This window comes from Excalfactoria chinensis, chromosome 6, assembly GCF_039878825.1.
Source record: "Excalfactoria chinensis isolate bCotChi1 chromosome 6, bCotChi1.hap2, whole genome shotgun sequence".
NCBI lineage: Eukaryota > Metazoa > Chordata > Aves > Galliformes > Phasianidae > Excalfactoria > Excalfactoria chinensis.
In genome coordinates, this window is record NC_092830.1 from 14,511,214 (window position 1) to 14,532,890 (window position 21,677).

The window sequence follows — 21,677 nt, forward strand, 5'->3', positions numbered from 1 at the left end:
TTTAGTGGTTCTTTCTGGAAGAGGTGCTGTTGGCTGCCAGCTTTGGGAAGAGTTATTGTGCAGGGAGAGCCTAATCCTGGTGGTGCCTGGGTTTTGTGCATGTGTGTTTATTCCAACAGGGTGCTTGTGCAGGCCTCTGTGCCTGGTGCTCCCTCTTGTAGCTGAGCAGAGGCACAGAGCTGACAGCAACCTGATCTTAGGGTGACTGAGTTTTGGAGGTGTGGGCACCGGTTTGTTGTTCATTGGATGCAGCTCATAGCAAGCAGAGAGGGAGTCTGTGTTTCTGACCATGTGACTTTCTACCTTAGTGGACTATAGGCGATTTACTCCATGAGAAGCATGGATTCTGGTGGGGATTCCCTTTCCAAACTGCTTCTTACCCCTAGAGAATAGAAGTCCTCAGGGACTGCTGCATGTGAGAGAGGTTTGGCTTTTGTGAATAAAATAGTGAGCTCATTGTGGAGGTGTTCTTTGCTTCTCTGCAGCGAGAGTCTGCGCAACCTCTAGACCCTGCATTTGAAATAATTGGATCTTGTTGAATTGTAGGATCTTCCTGCATGCCAAGGTATGGCACTGTAATGCTACATGCAAACCTGTCATGAAAGGTGAAGGGGATTGCAAGGTGCTACTTATCAATCTGGTATAAAATACTGTGTTACAGGATGTATCACTTTTGTATTTCAGATTCTCCTGTTTTGCATACGTGCGCGTGTCTCAGGCTTTGAAGATGACACATTTCAGCCTTTATTTTAGTATCTGAGGAGGGAAGAATGGTGATGACAGAAACAGGTAAGTCTAGAAGGGGACAACAAAGGGGCTACTGTGATGGGGACCTTGCAGGGCTGCTGAGGTTGTGGTACAGGCAGCTTCAGAGTACAAAGCTCAGAAATGCCATGGCTATTGCACACCCATGTGTCACACCATGTGCTGCAAACCTGGCTGCTCAGAGTGGGGGCTAAGGAGCTGCCTGTGACTCTTCAGAGTGTCCCCAGCTGGATGCCACAAGGAAGGAGGTGAAGGTGGAGGAGTCACCTGAGCACAGTTTAACAGGAAAATTACGTCATATTTTGGTACAAGCATATAAAAATCCATGCAAAGATAACTCTTTAGGGAACCATTTCTCACTTCTAAGTGGTGAGGGAGGAAGTGGCAGGCCTGAGAACCTCAGAATTCGGCACAGTTTCAGGGCAGGCTTTTCAGAAGAAATCAAAGGGTTTGCTGGGCGAGGGTAAGTGATGTCTTCTCTTTCTCGTTGAATTGAGTTTCTGTGTTGGAATTTGATCTTTTTGCCTTTCTGCGGGTTGACTGACAGAGAGATGGGGCTGTGAGTTTAAGCTTGTCTATCTCAGTTGCTTTTATGCATGGACACCACCGGAAGGCTAATTTGAAACCAGAACGAAACCTGTAGGCATAAGAGAAGAAAATAAATACAGAGATCTTCAATCGCACAAAGAAAGAGCAAATGTGCATCTTGATTCCACCCCTGAATCACCATGGAAATATAGGGTGCCACTTCATGGTCAGGCATTTTGTTGGTGGTGTCCCAGTGAAACTGGGGTGATACTGCTGGAGGTGTGCAGACCCACATGAGCTTCATGCCCATGCTGGGGGTTCAGAGAGGAGCAAGCAGCTGAATCAGCCTGGTGCTGGGCCAGCAGATGCATTGAGGGGACTGCGGATTCTTCCCTCCTTCCTTGTATTAAAGCATGTTACTCACCTTTGGTTGAGACAACAGTAGATGATGGGATTGTACATTGTTGAGCTCATGGCAAGAAGAAAGATGGTGAGATAAACCTGCTGAATGTACTTCTGCTGATAGATGTCTTCCTTGAAGCTCCCCAGGATGAAGTATATGTGATAGGGCAGCCAGCAGACAGCAAAAATGATCACGACCACCACCATGGTCTTCACAAACTGGGGAAAACAAACAAGAAGTGTGCATTATACCTGGGCCTCTGGCTGAGCCTGCTGAGATATACAGAACTCTGCTACTGTTCTGGGCCTCTTTTGTCCCCCTGAAGTGCTGTGTGTGGGCTGTTCGGGCAAGGAAACCAGTCCTGGTGGTGGAAATGAGGGGCAGGAGGGCATGTGGCTTCACCAGGCATGATGTTCTGCTCTCAGGACTTCCAGGCAGCCCAGCCTGATGCCACTGATGTGAGCTGTCTTCCTTGGAGCCTGGCTGGGATGTGGAGAACACCGCTTTTTATTGTGCTCACTGGGTGATGCCCTTTGTCCCTTGGCCTAAGATACAGTCCATCAACCTTTGATGCCCAAACCTACAGGATCTGATATTCAATGCAGGTTCTAACTGGAACAGGAGCTAGAGGGGATGACTGTGCTGAGGTTGCTCATTTTTTATTCACACTTCTGACCTTTTTTTTGGCGTTAACTTGATGTTTGTAGCGGACTCGATTAACGTGGTTGCCTGGAACCGTGCTGCTCCACAGAGTAATTCCTATAATGCTGTATGTAACAAACATCACCATTAAAGGCAGTAAATAAATCAACACGATCACGGCAATGTGATACCTGAAAAAGAAAAACAAGCACATTTCCATATCAGTGTGTCTCCTGAAGGGATCTCCAGAAATTGTCTGGCTCCCATCAACTTCAGCTCCAAAGCATCATCTAGAAATTTTGCCTACCAACATCATTACAGGGGCTTCTGTGAACAGAATCATGGCATCACGAGGTTGGAAAAGCCCTCTCTGCTCACCCAGACCAATTCCACCTGCCTGCTGCCCACGTCCCTCAGTGCCACATCTCCATGGCTCTGCAACACCTCCAGGGATGGTGACTCCAGCAAAGACTCATCTCTCTTGTGGTGGGATGGTTGACTGCTGCTGGGCTATAGCAGGTGAGTGGTATATTGCGGCTGTTCTTGTTTGAGAGCACACACACTGTGAAAGCATTTGTCACCACCATGCAACTTTGCTTCTGCTCCAGATGGAAGTGCTGCCATGGGCCTCGGCTGCATGAGAGCTCTGGCCTTCCCTGTTACCCCACAGCTCCTCTGCTTGGGTTTGACTATTTTAAGCAAGCACCATTTATGGGGTGGGAACAACCTGCTCACTCAATTACAGTGGCTGTCAAATTAGCATAAACAGTGTGAAAACTAGGATTAGGCAGGAAGGCCCTGGCACACGCTGCTGGCACTGCCCACACAAGGCTGGGTACGCATGCTTTTTCTCTGCATGACAACGCTGTATAGCTCCTCATTGCATTAGGAACCAGGCTCAGCTGTTCTGCAGAGCACCACAGGGATCGGTGTCAGGCTGCTTGCTGTTGTTTGCTCCTTGGGGTGGCTGCTCTCTTGCCTTCCCAGCACAGATCCCAGCCTACCTCCTATAGCTCTGCCTCCCCATCCTGCAGGTCTGAGGCTGCGCAGGGGCAGTGAGCTGGTGAACACACAGAGATTTATGATGCTGGACTGTCTGCATATCAGCCAGGCTCACACAGAGCTCCTGGCACTTGGCACATAGTTGTGTGACAACCAGTTACAGCAGCAGCAAGCAACCACAGGAGGAGCCTAGAGTTCCTAGCTCCTACAGCCACTTTGCAAAGCAGGGTAGGATGGTGTTTCACCCTTCCTTACTATGAACGTGATCACGTGGTAGCTGTTCCCCCAGCTGACTAAAAGTGAGCTTGGATGAGCTGCCCCAAACCTATTTTCCCCTGCTATGTGGTTCTCCCAAATCTCCCCCTTCCTCAGCCCTCTCCCCCAGTATTGTCTTCAGCCAACAGCTCAGACATGAAATTAGTTTGGTAACTTTTTGCGGAAATGGTGAGTTTCCTCCCCTCTCTCACGTGAGCTGGTGCTTCGACCCAATGTCATCTGGCCAGACAACGATGCACTTTGTTGTCCCGTTGTCCATCATGATCTCAGCATAGAAGCACTGCGGGAAGGCAAGCCCAAAAGCCACCAACCAGATTATTCCAATGATGACCCTGGTGTTTCCAGCAGAAAGCCTGGGCTTGAAGGGATGAATTATCGCCACATACCTGCAAGAAAAGTGAGTAATACATTTATGGTCGTGTTGGTAAACTGTGCAACAAATACAGCAAATGTAAAAACTCACCCAACAATACGGTGGGCCTTATTTTCAGAGCTATTCTATATGTAAGTCCATTCTGAAGGGGTTGACTACAAGTCTTAAAGTAGGGTATGCTAGTCCCATGTGGGTGGATGGATGGATGAATGGATCTCTGATGCAAGGAGGAAGCACCACCTATGCTGCCTGCACACAGTCCTCCACAAGTGTTTCCCTTGCTTTGAATTCTGGGGTTGTTGGGTTTTTTTTTTTGCTTCTTTTTAAAATGCTTTGCACTTTTAGTCTAAAATTTGGTTCCTGTAATCTGTTTGTGTTTGTTTGGAGTTACGTGCTGCTTTTCTTCCCTCCTTGCTGTGTCAATCTCATTTGATACTTGGTATTACGAAGGCAGCAGATTGGAGCCACAATACTCAATATCCTTTAATTTTTCCCTGTTGATTCTTAGCAGTGGGAAACTGTTGTGCTACCCACCTCTGTCTGCCAAAGCCAGAGCCCTTGTGATTTAAGGGATGGGCTGTCTGTTCCACCCCACACCTGCTCAGAGCCCTCACGCCACATCTGACTATTGGGTTACTTCTCTGCCTGGTTTTAAGTTCCCTGAGCAGAAATGCCTGGGATCATAATGAGTACATAATCAATTATGCATTTCTTGTCGTGCTGTCCATGGTCTTTGTCATAGCTGTTACAAAGGCAAAATAGAGTGGAAAATGCCAATGGCCTCTGGCCAGAAATCTGTGGATCCTGTGCTGTCTGCTGGCTGAGCTGCTGGGAGGGAGCTCTGCCGACATTGCTGCGGGACGGAAAGTGGCTGCCCACACGGGCAGTGCAGTCAGTAAGTCAGAGCTGCACACGGCAGAGCCTTTTTTAGCTATAAAGTTCTCCTGTCACCTTGCATTTCCTTAGCTCATTGCAGGTGGTATTACACAATGCTTGAACCTGCTCAGGAAAGCATCACGTGGCAAATATTCTCCCGAGTGCTTCCCAAACCCATGATCTGCAGCTCTAGTGACCAGTGGGTGCCAGGTATGGCCGCTGGAGCAGCCTGACTAGCAGCCTGTACAGCAGGAACCTGAAGTATCACCATGCTGTGAGGTGATTTCCTTCCTCCTCTTACTGTGCAGATCTGCCTTTGCCCCCTGCTTGTACCCCTGCTCCACCCTGGAGCATCCCAGGATGTGGGATGTGAGCAATTGAGGCCACGACTGTCCATGCAGGCAGCGATGATGAATGGATTGATCACTTCTTGTCCCCCTTCCTTACAATAAACAGGTTCAAAAGACAGTGTTTTGTTAAACCTAAACAATGGAGCCAAAGAGGACGTGAGTTCTCATAACAATAAATGGAAGCTGTGAGTTTCCAGGAGACCGTGTCAGGATCTATTTTAAGGGTAAGCGAGAATAGCTAAATATGGTTTGTGGGGAGATGCAAAGTTTTCTCTGATCCTTGCCATGTGACTGGGGAGATTTTGGCTGTATAGGTACTTCCAGTGAATGTCCCTAGGGAATGAGAGCAGGGAGTCATAGGGACAGGCTGAAATGGGATTATTTCAAAGATCTTTGGCAGACTGCATGTATGAAACAGCTGTTACCAACAGCCCTTGATTTCTAGCCAGGAAAAGCAAAAGTGTATCGGAGTCTCAGATGGAGCTGCTGTTGCATCTAAATACAGCCTTGCTTTCATTTGCAGGGCGATCAACACATCACTCATCCCTGCACTTATTACCAACCCTTCCAGCCATGGCAGCGGCCCCTGCCCCATACTTGGCAAGCTGCAGGGCCAGTTTCTGGGTGTCACGCATGCAGGGCAGAGCCTTCTCTCGTCAGCTGGTTTGTTTATCTGCTGCGATGCGCCCGTCTCCTGCTTCCTGCTACTGGGTGCGTAGGGTGAGCCCAGCCCCAAGTGGGGCGGGAGTGGTGGACTCACCCCAATGAGTCACTGTGCAAGGCTTCCTGGGGGGGCTCCAGAGGGACTGTCTCCCTGGAAGAGCCCTTTGCAGATATGCACGCTTGATAAGAAACAGGAAATTGGAGGGAAACTGAGGAGTCAACAGGAGGGCTCAATAAGGAAGCAGCAGTATTTCTGGATGCACAAGGGAAGGCCTCTGCCGGAAAGGTTCCCAGAGTCAGGCAAACAGCAGAATGAACAGAGGGAGGGCAGAAGGATGGGAGGAAGGAGCGCAGAGTCCCAAAGGTCACTCAGCTCCTCCGTGCCCTCACTCACTGCCTGCAGGGCAGGAAATTCCCATGGACTTCTGACCACTTAATAGTAAAAAGAAAAACAGCATCACGCTGCTTACCAATGAGGTGTAAACACAGTGAGTGCCCGAAGTTAAGCTCGAGTAAAGAGGCTTGGAAGATGTAAAGAGTATTGCGAAAATGCTGATTACCTCAGAAGTCAAACAAAATCGCTGTGATTACTTCCCTCTCTTGGAACGTGTCATTCTTGTGAACCACTGCAACCGACTGCTGTTCCTGATCCACTTCCCACTGTTGCTGGGGGTTTTCCAGCACACCGGGCTCTCAAGTGGGACTGTGGTTTATAATGCTTTCAGCATCCCAGAGTGTGTGCCTATTGCTGCAGCTCCATCCCAAGGATGGCTTGGGATGGCTCCTCATGGTTTGAAAAGAAAGAATGAGATAGTATGATGGAAGGGGAACATTCTATGGTAAGTAACACAGGAACAATGAAATTTCAGCTGATTCTACTTGTTATAGATTCAGGGTGGAGATAAGCAGATAAGCCAGAAGAGCACACTTTCCTGCCAGGACTAGCCTGTAACCCATAGCCTACTTGCCTAGTGCTCACCCCACTCTTCTGACATGGTAGGTGGGGGCCAATCACACAAAGCATTACAGTCATGGTTTATAACCCAGGGAAGGCTTTTCAGATCTTATCTTCCCCCTTCACCTCTTACCTCTCCGCCGCCACGGCTGTCATGGAGTAAATGCTCACGAACATTGCGGTGATGGGGAACCAGTTCTGAAACCTGCAGAATTCCTCACCGAAATACCAGACGTTGTGGCTGGCATAGATAAAATTGAAGATGGTATTGAAAGCAGACATCAATAAATCCGAAAGGGCCAAATTAACGATGAAGTAGTTGGTGGCGGTCCTCATTCTCCTGTGAGCCAGGATAATCCAGATGACAGTGACATTGCCAACGATGGAGGCGATAACGATGAAAGAATAGGTGATGGCCCACAGAGCGATCTGCCATCCCGGCTGGGTGAACTGGGTGACCGCCGTCCAGTTGTCGTCCTCGAGGTAGTCAGCCTGTGAAATGTTGCTTGTGTTTGAAATGGGAAAGGTGCTCATTTTTCTCTCCGGCTAGGCACAGAACAAAATCATCTGGCATCTGCGTGCTTTCTTGCAGTCAGTACTGATGTTATGAATCCTCAATCCAGTGGTTCAACGGCCGTTAAAAACACGCTGGGATGAAGTGTCTTGTGTCCTTTCCTCCTCTTGTTTTCCAAGTGAAGCAGCGAAGTGCCAGGAGGAGATGATCGATAGTGAGGGCCTCCTCCCTGCCTGGCATTGTAAGCTGTGTGTGGAGAGAGTGGAACCAAGAGAAGAACTCTTCCCACTCGTGTTCCTTTTTCCCTTAAAAAAGAACAAGATAGGAAGAGGGATATTTCCCAAATCGGTGCCAGGCAATCGCTTCCTTTAGTTTACTCGGAGAGCCAAGAAGATGTTGGTAGAGGAATCAAGCCACAAATCCTTCCAATCCAATGGGAATCTCGTTGTGTGGTGGTGGTTTGTGGAGGCATCAGGTGCCCAACCTCTCCTCAGCACTGTGGGGACGCGGCTCTCTGCTGGTGTGCTGGGCAGGAGCCGCGCTGGGATAGATGTTGTACGTGGTTTAAGGGGACTCAGAAAGGAGGTGGAGTCTCACAGGCAAAAGCTAAACAACCAAGTTGGCATCAAATGAAAAGCAGCAAAGTGGTGCTTAAAGCTCTTTTCCTCCCCCCGTTTGTTTGGGAATAATCTCTGAAATGGACGTGCTGCTGTATCAGCATTTGGAGGCTGAGACCAAGGGTGGCTGCATTGCTGTGGTCCCTGTGTATCCAGGGCCTTCATGGGAGCTCCTGCAGCAAAAAGGAAATGATACTCAAGGAGATTTGAGCAAGTTGCCCTCTGCAGCTATCTGTCAGCTTATCAGCATTTTGATACGTTTCACTGAATGGTGACTGTGCAGCACAACGTGACTCAGCCGTCAATGTTTAATAGAGGGAGTATGATTTAATTTATGCAAATAGAAGCAGCAAGTCCTGTTGGTGCATGAAGGATTGCCAGTGCCTATTGCCACAGCCAGACCTGAGCAGTGACTTCTGGTACGACTTCGGAGGGATGCTGGCAACCAGGGTCCATCTGGAGCCCCAGAAATCCCCCTTCAGCTACTGGAAATTCAGCCCTACCTCCAGCTGGTGCAGAAAAGTGTGTGAGCAGCCTGGTCTGAGTGAGCACAGGTCTGTTCACTGTCAGAGCTGGAGCAAACTACATAAATACAAGCAGCACAGCAAGGCTGAGGTTTAAAAGGCTGTTTGGCAGCAGCTTATGCCTGCTCTGTTGGAAGCAGGATGTGTTTCGCGTGTGCCATGCCGTCACCAGGGATTTGCACTCACTTCCACCCACTGCCTTAACCTTCTGGCTGGTATTGCTGTGACAAGGCTATCGACCTGGCACCTGGCCAGCTGGGAGCGTGCACTCTTGGCCTTTTTGCTTCCAAACTGGAGTGATTTTTGCAAAGGCAGCTCCAAGTTCCTCGAGAATTCATACTTGCCTGTGGCCGTGAGCAAAATCTGTTCCTGCAGTGTTCCTGGGGACATAGCAGGGAAAGGGACAACCTAAGGCAGGGACTGGGTTTGGCTGCTGTCATTGTTGCTTTTACTACCGGCACGATAGAGGCCTGAGCAAAGGGTGAGAGATGCAAACAAAAGATGTGGGGCTGGAAGGTCGAGGAGCATGAACAAGGTACATTCTGTCATTTGGAGTGATAGCACAGAGTGGTAGTGGAGGCTTTCACCGTATTGCATGTTGGCCTCAGCTTTGAGCGGAAGGCCATTCACTGCTGTCCTCTATTAGTTGTGTTCAGAAGGGTGTTTTGGTATCGAGTCAAAGCCTGGGATTTAGACAAAAGAGGGTTATTCAACTATTTTCATATGGCTTCCTTATAGAAATCCCAGAGCAGTGCCAGTGGGCAAATGGATGATGCTATCACGCAGTGTCCCCATCCAGCATGTCCTGCTCTGAGGTCATGTTTGCTAAAATTGGAGCATGAAAACAAGGGAATGTGTTGGGAAAGGACAACCGAAGCCACAAGTTGTTAACCAGGGGTGATGCTCAGGGACATCACCTGTGGGTGACACCAAAGGGACGAGGTGTTAGATGTCAGAGGCATTCGAAATTGGCGACAACTTTGGTAAGGAGTTCTCGGAATGATTGCTCTGTATTTACTGGTGTTACACAGGCTGCTCCGCCGCTGCCTGCACCCAGCAGCCGGGCTGACCGCTAAACCAAGCAGCACCGCACCGCCACTTTCCGCAGCGCCCCGCGGCTCTGTGACGGTGTCGCCGCTCCCGGCCGAGCCCTTTCCCCGCAGCGCGCAGCCGCGGCGCTCGGCTTCGGGGACGCGCTCAGCGCCGGGGACGCGTCCCCGCTGCCCTCGCCCTCCGCGGGCGGAAGCGGCGGAGCGGAGCGGAGCGGCAGGTGCTACCGGGAGGCGGCGGCGGGATGGCGACGGGGGACGCGGAGCAGGCGCGGTACTGCGCGCGGCTCTCCTACCTCTGCCTTAAGTTCAGCCTCATCACCTACTGCACCGCCTTCTGGGTGAGCTGAGCGGCCGGGGGCAGCGGTGGGGCGGGGGCTGCTTTGTCCCTGCGCGGTTGCGGAGATGAAGCCCGCCTGCTTTTTCTAGCTGCGGTGTTTGGGAAAGGAGGACTGGCCGCTAGGTTGCTCCTGAGACCCGCTTTATCGCGGCATCGGGGGCGCGGGGTCCCTCCGGCCGCACGGTGCTGCCCGGGGCGGGGCTCCTTGCGGGACCCGGGCACCTGCAGCCGCGCCTGGGCCGCCTCCTGCGAGCGGCACCGCCTGTGTCCGTCGCCCTATGGAACCCTACGGAGCCGAACCCCCGCGCTGTGATCGGGAGGCGCTGCGGCGAGCGAGCGCTTTAAGAAGCGCTACCCGTGCGGGGCTGAGCGGGTTGTGCTGCAAAGTCGCTCCTCTTCTCCGTGGGAAAGCCCCAGAGGAAGCCTCCGGGGTTTACTAGGAGAAGCGAGCCGAGGCCGGCTGCTGGCTTCCCTGCGGGCCGGAGGGATGCGGGATGTAAGCGGGCGTGTGCCTGCGGAAAGGCTGCGTTTCCCCTCCGCTCGCAGGGACGAGATCATCCTCACAGCGGTGTGCGGTGCCGAGCTGCTGCCGCCTGGTGAACGGGCGGAGGGTCTGTAAGAGAGCCGGAGCGCAGCGGGCGGTGACGGCTGGGATTCTGCTGGTTGCGCTTGGAGAAGGGCGGAGGAAAGGTGCGCGTCTCCCCCTATCCCTCCCGGGTTGCAGCCTGGTCTCGAGGTTGGCAGCGCTGCCCGCGGCACAGAATGGGGACTGGGTGGTCTCGAGGGTCCCCTCCGCCCTGAGCCGACCTGTTATGCTCTGGGCCGACTGCTCCCTGCCGTCGGCGTGGTACGGGTTGTCCTGGGGGTGCGCATACAGTCCCGCAGCCTCGAGGCGCTCACGTTTCCCAGAACACTGCTAAGGCTGCGCTGTGCTTTAAAACGAAGAGAATTCACGTGGGTTTATCCGGGTGGCAGCAGGACGCAGGTCCACCTGACCGTGGATCTGGTACAGTGGGAGTAGAAAAGAAGCATTATTTCCACGTTTTGTTTTTGTTCCAGGTGATTGGGGGCCTTGTTCTTGCTGTCGGGATCTATGCAGAAGTCGAAAGACAGAAGTACAAGACTCTGGAAAGTGCCTTCCTAGCCCCAGCCATCATTTTAATCCTTCTGGGCATTATCATGTTCTTTGTGTCTTTTATGGGCGTGCTGGCTTCATTGAGGGACAACCTCCGCCTTCTTCAAGCAGTAAGTTCTGTTTGTTTCTTCTTCACGATAGTTAGAGCTTATTGCTTTGTAGCATTGCATGCGTTCAGAGCTGGAGCCCTTTCTAGGTCTATACTGAAAAATATATATCATGTGCTCTGTGACTTTGTGGCGGGTGGCTTGCTGCACCATGGGCATGGAGATGCTGATGAGAAATGGAAGTCTGGAACTGGCTGTGCTCCAGAGAGCTGGGGAGCAGCTGTGCTATGGAAACATCTCCTGTGTGTCCTGTTGGGTGGTAAAACCCAAATCCTGAGGTCATCTGTTTTGCATGGAGGGAGCCAGGCTGCTTTTTTTAGGAAAGCTGCTGTCAAAAATGCGAAAATTGACCTAAAAACTTGATGTATTCAGAAGGAGTAGATTCCAGGTGATGGCAGCTGCTTCCCTGCTACCCTGAGGGGTTGGCCTGGCACTGTGGCATGTGCCCATTTCCCTGTACTGTGGTTATGTTCAGGGAGATGAATGATTGGAGTGCTGCCCCTGAAGTATGGCTGCAGCTTCTCAGGGGGTTCTTGCAGGCTGCTGGCTGAGGGACTGAGGAACAGGGGTTAGTTCTGGGCATGGTGGTTCCTCTAACAAGTTCTTGTTTCAACCAGAGGCAGTTGTGAGAGCAAGAACCAGCCTTGATCATGTTGTGTGGAGATGGCTGGGGCCCAGCTACCCCCAGCTTGGGGAAGAGGTAGGGGAGGATTTTACATAGACCAAAGCAAGAGGTCATTGTGAACTTTGAAACTATTTGCTGGAACTTGACTGAAAAGTGGTGTGCTCTCCTCATCAAATGGCTGAGAACCCATCCAGTGGTTGTGCTTCCCTATCTGGCACAGAGCATGCTTTCTGCTCATGCTGTGGGGGTGAGCCTGGAAGTCCCTCAGTCTATTTCTTGGACTGATTCCCCATTTAGTAGCAGCAAAGACATCTGTCTGTCCAGCAACTTGCAACACTGGTATTGGTGTGGGTGACACAGAGTTGAAAGCAGCACGGCATGGGAGGAGCTGAAGGGAGAAGTCCAGGGTGAATGCAGAAGAAATCTGCCTTGGTTAAAGCACTCATTAATGATGGAAGAGCAGGGACACCTGAGGTGGTGCTGCATGTACCCCATCCATCCAAAACAGATGAACTCAGAGTCTGGGTTTTGTCACCCAGCGGGTTGTGTCCAAATTACACTGATTGGAAAAAGCCTCCTCCAGAAATCAGCCCTGGGTTTGTTCTGAGACTGCTGGAGATTGTGAAGCTTCCATGGTGAATTTTGTTGTAATGAAGGAACCAGACATACACAAGTAGATGGATTGAGAGCTACACGCTAAAATGTACCAAGGCCAGAGCTTGGCTCCGATTTAACACTGGCAAACTGATAGAAAACGGCTTGGGTTAACTTAAAGCACCACTTAACCAAAGAAATGAAAGCTAACAGGTATTTTGCTGTCTTTGGAACATAAAAGTGTAACGTTCTGCATGTAGCTGAGTATTTATGTGCTTCGCTATGAAGTGGGATGCTCTTGTAGGTAAAAATATCTCAGCATGTTAAATGCACCTCTTAGTTTTGTTTCCATTCAAAGCAGAAGGTTATAGATTTGCTGACTGGGGGAAAAAATATCAAAGCGAGGGAAGAAATCTTGCCTGTGGCATGAGCAATTTTTACAAGACCAAAACAAAGTCTATTTTTTCTTTGAACATATCTCATATTCGGAATGTTGGCAGTGTTACAGACTTGATCACAGTCATTGAAGGAGCAATTCTGGTTTTGTTGTAAGGTCTCACTTGTTGTTTCTTTCCAGTTCATGTACGTTCTGGGTCTGTGCCTGATGATCGAGCTGGCCGGTGCTGTCGTGGCCTTGATCTTCAGAAACCAGGTGAGCTGGGGTTGTGAGTGTGGAGTTATGGCTGTGCTGCTGAGCAAAGAAAGGTGTTCAGTTTGTCAGCGGAGCTGAAGGAAGCCTGAAGATGAGCACAGGCTCCTCAAGGCTGTTCGGGTTAGGGAAGAGTGGAACTGGTCATCAGTTCTGGAAATGGACTCCAGGATGGAGAATTTGGGGAATATCTGTCTGTGGTTTGGTACCAGCAAAACAGGTTTTCAGCTCTTAATGTATTGCATGTTCTTATTTTCCTTCTGTCTCTCAGGTTGCTGGTTCAGATTTGCATTTGGGGACCAAGTTATTGTTTACTGGCCAACATGCTTGACCTGAGTGGCATCTCATCCCTGCCCACATCCATAAGCAAAAGAGCTCAGTTCTATAGCAGACATCAACATTTACAAGTTTACTGCACCTTCATTAAAAAAAAACAAAAACAAAAACCTCAGATATATTCTTCCAGGTGAAAAACAATAGATTATTTCTTTGAGTTTAATAGTAAGAACGTGCACCCTGTGCACGGTGCTCTCATGAGCCATGGTGGGAGCACTGCAGCCCATTCAGTGTAGGAGGGGACACCGTGGGTCAGAAAGTGAAGTAAACACGGAATGGTATTTGCTGAGAGGGTGAGGAGCAGTAGTGATTGGGTTTTGTACATAGAAAGCACATTGTTGGATTTGCTTGCACTAAGCAGTTTCCCTACATGTTCGTTGGCGGCAGCGCCCTGGGCCAGGGCTTTGTGTTTGTGCTGTGAGATGAATGGATGTGTTGGGGTGAGGATGGGGAGGAGAAGGAAGCATTTAATAGAAGCGCAGGCTAAGAGACTCTGTGTAAATGCTGATTGTTGTACATGTCCCAGAGCTTTTTTTTTCCCCTTCCATTTCTTTCCCTGTTCCCTTCTCAGATATGAAGCATTCTATTCCTTTTCTTCGTGCTGCGCTTATTGTAAGAAATACCTTTCAGTGGTGTGTACTTACAAAGAGAGCATTGCCTGTATCTGTGAGCGCATGTCCATCATGCCTGTTTGCCCTGCTGTAGGACAACTGGTTGTCATGGGCTCCTGCTTGTCCTTATTGCTCATATCTGTTTGGTGCTCTTGAAAGACAGAGCGTGTCCCAGCATCCCAAGGGCAAGTATCGAGCCTCAGGGCATCTTAAACGGAGGTGGCATTTCTAATTGCATTTTAATTGCCACATTCTAATTTCTAAGAATGTGATAACTGTTCTTGTTTTAAGAAAATAAATAATAAAATGGGCTGTCCTTTTGTGCTCACCACCCACAGCTGGCACTTACCAAATCACAGAATCCTTAGTGTTGGAGGAGACCCTTGAAGGCCATTTGTTCCAGCTCCCCTGCTACGAACAGGGATGCCTACAGCTCAGAGCCTGACAACTTTGACCTTTAACTTTCAGCTTTTGTAACTGATGAGTCTTTTTGCTTTTGCCTTCTAGACGATCAAGTTTCTGAATGATAACATTAGAAGAGGAATTGAGAATTACTATGATGATTTAGACTTCAAGAACATCATGGATTCTGTTCAAAAGCGGGTTAGTTCATTATTTCCTTATCTGAAGACTAGTTCAGTTCCAAGCAATGCTAAGATGTAGTGGGTCCTTGGTGATCTAGGGATGTGGTAATCAGATTCTCAATGGACCCTCAAATGTTTGATTTTTCTATGGGCCCCACAGCCAGGTTTGGACAAACTCAGCTTCAATTTCATCCAAGTTCCTCTTTTTGTTTCTATTGGTTTGTCCAAGACATCCAAAACCAATGGTTAACCATCAGAAGTGCTGGAAGTGAAGAAGAGGGGTGGCAGTGGGGCTTTTTGAACCTGGCTGGTTGCATTTACATTCAAAGGCGTGTAGCAAACCCTTTAATAGGGTGGTTATTCAAATGAAATCCCTGTGGAGGTGTATATACCTGCAATTAAAATTCAGAAATTGCGGTGAGCACAGCTGAGCATTACTTAATAGCACGTGCAGTTGACTCACAGCCCTATATTTTTTTTAACACTGCCGTGTTGAGATGTTTCTTGGCTCGGGGATGAGTACTGCCATGCATTTCGGGGATGACAGGAAAAGCAGAAAGCGTTCAGAAATGTGCTTGCAGAGCCCACGTGGTGGCTGCGGCCGTGCCAAATAAAAAACACTGAAAAAGTTAGCTTAGTAAATGCTATGGATGTTTTATGACCTTGCTATGGTAAGGGCAGCCTGCTTTGAAAAACAGAGTCAGCACGGAAAGTCTGTCAAAACCAAACTGTCCTGAGGAAGTTTTGTCATAATACTTCATAATGCTTTAAAGTTTCCATGCACTGCCCCACATTTTGTATATATGCAGTAAGATAAATGGTAGCGATGAAGTAAACTGCTGCTTCTCCCTTCCTATAAAACAGAGGGAATATTTGTATTAAGTGAGCGTAACCTTACAGTATTTTATTTTTGCCAGATCTCAGTTCTACCAACTCAATCACACCTGGAATATTTTGATGGATTTTTTTTTATTGCCTTAGATCAACACTGTTTTCTTTTAGATGTGGTCAGAAATACTGTCAGTTGAATTGATATCCCATTGCTGATCTATGCTGGCTTAGCTATGCCACTCTCAAATATTTGAAATGCCAGTTGGGTCTCTTTCTGCACTTTCTGTTTGTCCTGAGCATGAAAGCATTCCGTTGTTGATCCTTCACACGTTGGATATGACTTTATATAAGATATATTATTAAACAACTTTTCTACTTGCAATCAGAGAGTCTTTTTTTTCCCAATTTTTGTACTGATCTTCATAGCTTGGCTAATTCTGAAAGCATTCAGGAGGTGTAAATATTTGTCGCTCCATCTAACCAGAATTTTTTCCCCTTTTTAATGTATTTTGCTTGTGTATATAACTGTACTTCTCTAATACATTTGTCTTCCTGGGGAGCTGCCCAGTCCCTCAGTGCTCTTAAAACTGCTTTACTCCTACTTTTCTCTCCAGTTGTTAGAAGAGTTTTCGCAACAATCTGCCATTTGCCTTTACCTTCTGTGTTGTGTTTGCAGTTTAAGTGTTGTGGTGGGGAAGACTATACAGATTGGTCAAAGAATGTGTACCACGACTGTGCTGCTCCGGGACCGCTGGCCTGCGGAGTGCCTTACACGTGTTGTGTCCGGAACAAGGTGAGCCTGCTGTCTCATTAGCTGAGCCACCCTCTGTCCTCACAGATGGAGAAATCCTAGAATCATTAGGGTTGGAAAAGGCCTCCAAGTTCATCAAGTCCAACCATCAGCCTATCACCACTCAGTCATAGAAAGATAGAAGCGTGAACATTGGAAAAGCCCTCTCATATCCACCCCCTGCTGCCCATGTCCCTCAGTGCCACATCTTCACACCTCCAGGGATGGTGACTTCCCCACCTCCCTGGGTAGCCTGTGCCACTGCATCACTGCTCTTTCATAGGATAAATGTGTCATAATACCCAGCCTGAACCTCCCCTGGCACAACCTGAGGCCATCACTTCTCATCCTATCTCTGTGCCAGTGGAGGTGAGCCACTGCCACCACTGCTGAAACACGGCACCCACCACCTCGCTGTGCTCACATCCCTTGGGCCAGTGGTGGGCGATGATGCCCACTTGGTGCTAGCCCTGCCACTTGTGTCAGCACCTCGAGGCTTCTTTCCTGAAGCCCTTCCAACAGACACCTGTGATGGATAGCCCACCGGTGCCTGCAAGACGCTGCCCTTTCCTTGTCAGACGTGGGTGTTTGATTAATGAAGGGAAGAGAAACGCAATAGTAATCTCAGTAATCCAGCTGGATATTGCTGAGAAGTGTGTATAGTACAAAGGTGCCTACTGCTTACACTTACACATTCTTGTGTGTCAGAAGTGTGTTTAGATCTGTGCAGAGCTGAGATTTACTCTCAGAAACCAAAGCTAAACAGCTATGTTTTAAGCCTGAGGTGTTTGAGAAGTCGTGTATCTGAAAGTGATGTATGCTGATCCACAACTGTGTGGAGCTGGCAGAAGAGCCCGGGCTTCTGCCTTCAGCTGGTGATGAAGGGAGGCAGAGGTGGCTCAGAGAGAGCAGTTTGGCTGCTCAGAGTGGTTTCAATGGAGTGCTTGTTTCTCTGAGTCTCGCCCTACTCAATCAGAGCCTTATTTTAAAAGCTTAGTTCATGTGTGTAGAAATGCAACAGCACTGTGAGGGGAAACGCTGTAACAAGCAGTGGCTGTTGGTGCTATGCAGACGTTTCCTTTAGAATTATTAGGTCCTGTGTTTGGTGCGTGTTCCTTATTTTACATAGAGTTTGCAGTGATGGATTTTGTAACTGAGCGAGTGTTTGGGATTCATCTGTGACAAATGGGCTGTTTCTGTGAGGAAATGAGATAATGCCACATGCCATGGGACAGGTAATCACATAGACTGTGTATTTCAAGAGCAACCCAAAGTCAGGAAAGTATTAAAACCAAGGAATTCTCTGAGGAATGCAAGGAGTTCCATATTCCTGGGTTTTGCTGACATCTGGGGAGGAGGGATAGGGTTTCCTGCAGAGGAGATGGTTTGAGCACGTGGTTTGTTAATTCAGTGTAGTTAGTTGAGAAGTATGGAGAAACCCCCAGATGATGGATACCCTGTTATTTAAGGCTGGAGTGCTCAGCAAGATGCTGCAAAGCATAAGGGCTGGTATCTGTGCTGTGGTTGCAGAGCTGTGTATTGGGCAGGGCAGTGTTAGCAGTGCGTCTGTACAGCCCGCTGCCTTTGGAAAACACTGGAAGATGCATCAATCTTGGCTGTCTGACAAATGCTTCCAAATACAGGCTGGTTTCTGTCCTGGAAAGCCACAGATACAGTTTGCAATTACTCAGTGACTCTGTAGTCATGGAAAACTTCTGTTCGTGTAGGAGGGTCGGCTTCAGATCTGTTTTGAAAGCCTTGTGCAGGGTGAGCCAGGCCCTGGTTGTGCTGCTGTTGGGGCAATCTGAAGGAATTATTGTCTGGTCAAAGTCTTTATTAAAGACTTACACAAATGTAACAGAGATAACAATCCATCCCCAGAAATATGCAAACTTTGGTTCTGAATGCATTTATCTCCATTGAGCACAGTTTCTTGTGCCATGATGTCTTGTTAGCAAATGTTGTGTTTAAAATTCAGCGGTGATGTCATGAAGTTCCCTGGTGTCCAATATTTTGCTGGTGGCCTTGTGTTTATATCAGGCTCAAGTGCTGTGAGAATGGTGGTCCCCTTGCAATTGTGCCCCAGTACTGCAGCTGGGACCTCCCCTTGTGCCTTCAGCACAGACTGGGAGAGCTTCTAAGGACTGCCCCAAACCTGGTTTGTCTATGTATGTCACATGGTCAAGGGAGAGCCCAGCTTCTGGGGTGCTTAAAAAATGTGCTCCTGGCCACCAGCACTTAGAAATCTCAGTTCTGTGTCTTTCTGTGCCAGAGTAGAGTTTGCTTTGCTTTATTTTCCTCTTTTGCTTCTTCTCATTTTTCTCTGTCACCGGCTTTGTGCATTACTTTGATCCCAATGTGCTTTATGTTTGCTTTGTAAGTCGAGGGCAGTACTTTCCTATAAGTCTTGTCAGGCTAGTTGAGCTTCACAGCTTGAGCAAAGCATGAAATGGCTGCAGAAAGTGTTTTGGTAATCCTCTGTGAATGCAAACACTCAGGCTTTGGGCTTGTAATGTATTCATGTAAGCGTTTGTAGTATTGGAAATTATTTAGGTTTCAGGTATTTCCAAGTTGAAAGTTGTCATCATGATGGAACGACGGCCATAATCCCTGGCTTTCTTAATGTGATGAGTTAAGCCATTAAAGCCTTAAAATTAGAACTGGCTGTTGTATGGAAACAGCCATAGCTTAGAGGACTGTCATGGCCAGCTTCGGTTTGTGGCACCGCACTCCTTGCTGGATGGATAGGGGTCAGCTGCCTTGTGGAGGTCTGACTGTGGGGGTCCTGGGAGAAGCTCTTGGTTCTCCCTGCTGAAATCATCATTCTGCTTTCCCTGGGGCTGAGCTGGGCACAGGTATCACTGCTGTGGGCTGTCCCTCCTTACTTCCTGGCTGTGTAGTGACCGGGAGAAGCAGTGTGGTGTGGCTGTCCCTGGCCCATGACCCGGGGTAGTGGCACCTCTTGGTTTGTGCTTGACTCTACATTTTATTTCTCTTTTTCTTTTTAGACAGACATTATCAACACCATGTGTGGATACAAGACCATTGACAAAGAGGTAAAGTAGTCAGCACCCACCTTGTGATGGTAAAAGGTTCTGACTCTGGGAGCTTATCCTTGTCAGTAACAAAAGGTCTTCTACATGCTCAAATCTACTGAAAAGTTAAAGCAACCATTAAACTGATTGTAGTTGATTGTGCATCTTCTGTTTTTCCGTGTTTGACACATGTGCGAAACGTTTCCTTCCAGAAATAACCTCCCACTTACAGTAACTGCACAGCAAAGAAGGACACGTTAATATTCAGAGTAGTGGCTTGACTACAGTCAGTTTCTGTATGGCCAGTTTAGGACATCAGAATGAAATACCCACCACCGGGATCTGAAATACTTGGAAAGAGCTCTTTCCTGGAAGAGGAGCAGGGCTGCTGGGCTGTGCTGTGCTCGCCTCTTGGGGTGGCACCTTTTTGTAGGCTATCGCAAAGCATTTTGTCAGCAATTAATGCTTTTCCACTGCTGCACTTTAAACTTGGAAGTGCTGATAAAAGCGGCTGAGACTCTTCTGTCCTTCCTGTGTGGTCTACAATTAGAATGAGATGCACTTCTTTGGGGGAGGTGGCTTAGAAGAAGGTGGCTTTTAGTTTTTTAATGATGTCTGCTCTGTTGCTTTGCAGCGCTTGAGTATCCAAGACGTCATCTATGTCCGTGGGTGCACCAATGCAGTGCTCATTTGGTTTCTGGACAACTACAGCATCATGGCTGGTGTTCTGCTGGGCATCCTGCTCCCCCAGGTAAAAGGGCCATGGCTCCACAGGGAGTGCTTCTTTGTGCTGTGGGAAATCTTTTGTCATATCAGCTGTTCACAAGCACTACTCGTTTCTTATAGAATGGGTTGGCTTGGAAGGGATGTCAAGAAGGGATGTCAAGCCCTCAGTATCTTGTATTTTCCCTTCTATGCAAAATCCCCATCATAAATTTCAGTATGAGATATCCCACTTCTTGCTGTGGTCAGCTGGGATGGGAGCTGTTTGGGCTTGCTCTCCGTGACCCTTATGGGTCCTTTCCAATTTGGGATACTGTACGATTCTATGCTGTCAGTATGAATGCTACGTTGTGCCCCTCTGCCTGCGCTGTGTACCTGCTTTGTGCAAGCAGTGCAGTGAGGCACAATGAGCAGCAGGCAATGCCCTTGTTTTGCAGTTCCTGGGGGTGCTGCTGTCCTTGCTGTACATCACACGGGTGGAAGACATCATAGCTGAGCACAAGCTCGGTGAGAGCCTGTTTGGGGAGATGCGGCAGCGCCCTGATCCTGAGCATTCCAATGGAGGCTGCTGCATGTGCTACCCAGGCTGAGAGCAGGAACCTCCAGAGCCCGTCAGCCTGCGTGCTGGTTTGTGCTTCTGTGGCCATTACGGACATTGGGTGTGACTGATCAACTCTAACTCTTCTTTGGTGTTTATTTTGAAGCAGAATACCAAAAGCAGAGTCTCTTCTTTACCCCGTGGTCTTAGTATTTCTAACATTTCCGCTGCCTCTGAGTGCGTGTTGAGCTGGTGTGAGACCCCTGGGCACCGTGTTCAGGTTGCTCCTAGCACTTTGGGAAGCAGACCAGGTAACCACCGTGTCTACACAGCTGTGGAATCACCATGTGTGCCCCATTCCATGTCGCCCTCCTCCCTCTGGAGGGGCTAAAACCAAGCAGAATGCTGGGGGCTGTCCGCTGACCCCAAAGTGGGGTGCTGCTGGTGTCATGGAATCACAGCATGGCTTGGGTTGGAAGGGAACTTCTAAGTCCCTGTGCACCCTTGGGGCCTGACTGCAAGCAGGACAGCCTTGCCATCAAATAAAACTGTTGGCTGTATGCTGGAAGGTGAGGCTGGGGCTCTGTGTCCTGGGCAGCCTCTCTGTGCCTTTCCCAATTTCATTTCCTTACTGGTTGCAAATCAGAAGAGAGATTTCTTGCTGACCTAAAGGGTGAATATTAAACAAGTGTTTAATGACTTTTTTGTGCTAATCTCGATGGATTTACTGACAGTAATGGATGTGGCACTGAACACTTCATTGCTCGGTCCTTTGTGCCTTTTAATGATGGGGCAAATGCCAATGTTGGATTAATCAGGTAATGCTTGATAGACTTTTAATGCGATTTGTTACTGTCTGGCTTTTGTATCAGTTTATGAGATGTTTGAGCCTTGTACGTACTGTATTTTTCCTCATTAGTAAATTAAATGTTAGAGGGATTTGGGGGGAATTATCTATGTTGAAATGTTTCTGAATTTGATTCTTGTCAAAATAAATATATATATATATTTTTTTTTCAAAACCATTTGGACCCTCAATGCTGAGAAAGCAGGAGCTGCTTCCCATACCAAGGATTTCTAAGGAAGTTCAGTGCTTTTCCAGCTACTAGAAAAGAATCAGAGAAGTATTCAGGTTGGAAAAGCCCTCTTGGGTCACCCAGCCTGCCCCCACCTGCACACTGAGCCATGTCCCTCAGTGCCATATCTCTTGGAAAGACTTGGCTCAATCCTTCACTGTTGACA

The 21,677-nt window shown here is 48.6% G+C and overlaps 2 protein-coding genes across 2 annotated transcripts; one reads left to right on the plus strand and one right to left on the minus strand.

Annotated features, from left to right (window-relative positions):
• Nucleotides 1-1,206: 1,206 nt before the first annotated feature.
• On the minus strand, nt 1,207-7,367 carry TACR2 (tachykinin receptor 2). The gene is made up of 5 exons (XM_072340542.1): nt 6,967-7,367; nt 3,808-4,002; nt 2,373-2,529; nt 1,718-1,914; nt 1,207-1,402 (listed from the first exon to the last, which is right to left on the minus strand). The coding sequence occupies exons 1-5, from the start codon at nt 7,365-7,367 to the stop codon at nt 1,207-1,209; spliced, it is 1,146 nt and encodes a 381-aa protein (XP_072196643.1).
• Nucleotides 7,368-9,697: 2,330 nt separating this feature from the next.
• On the plus strand, nt 9,698-21,453 carry TSPAN15 (tetraspanin 15). The gene is made up of 8 exons (XM_072340227.1): nt 9,698-9,878; nt 10,937-11,122; nt 12,916-12,990; nt 14,442-14,537; nt 16,026-16,142; nt 19,148-19,195; nt 19,809-19,925; nt 20,335-21,453. The coding sequence occupies exons 1-8, from the start codon at nt 9,783-9,785 to the stop codon at nt 20,485-20,487; spliced, it is 888 nt and encodes a 295-aa protein (XP_072196328.1). The 5' UTR covers nt 9,698-9,782; the 3' UTR covers nt 20,488-21,453.
• The last annotated feature ends 224 nt before the right edge of the window (nt 21,454-21,677 follow it).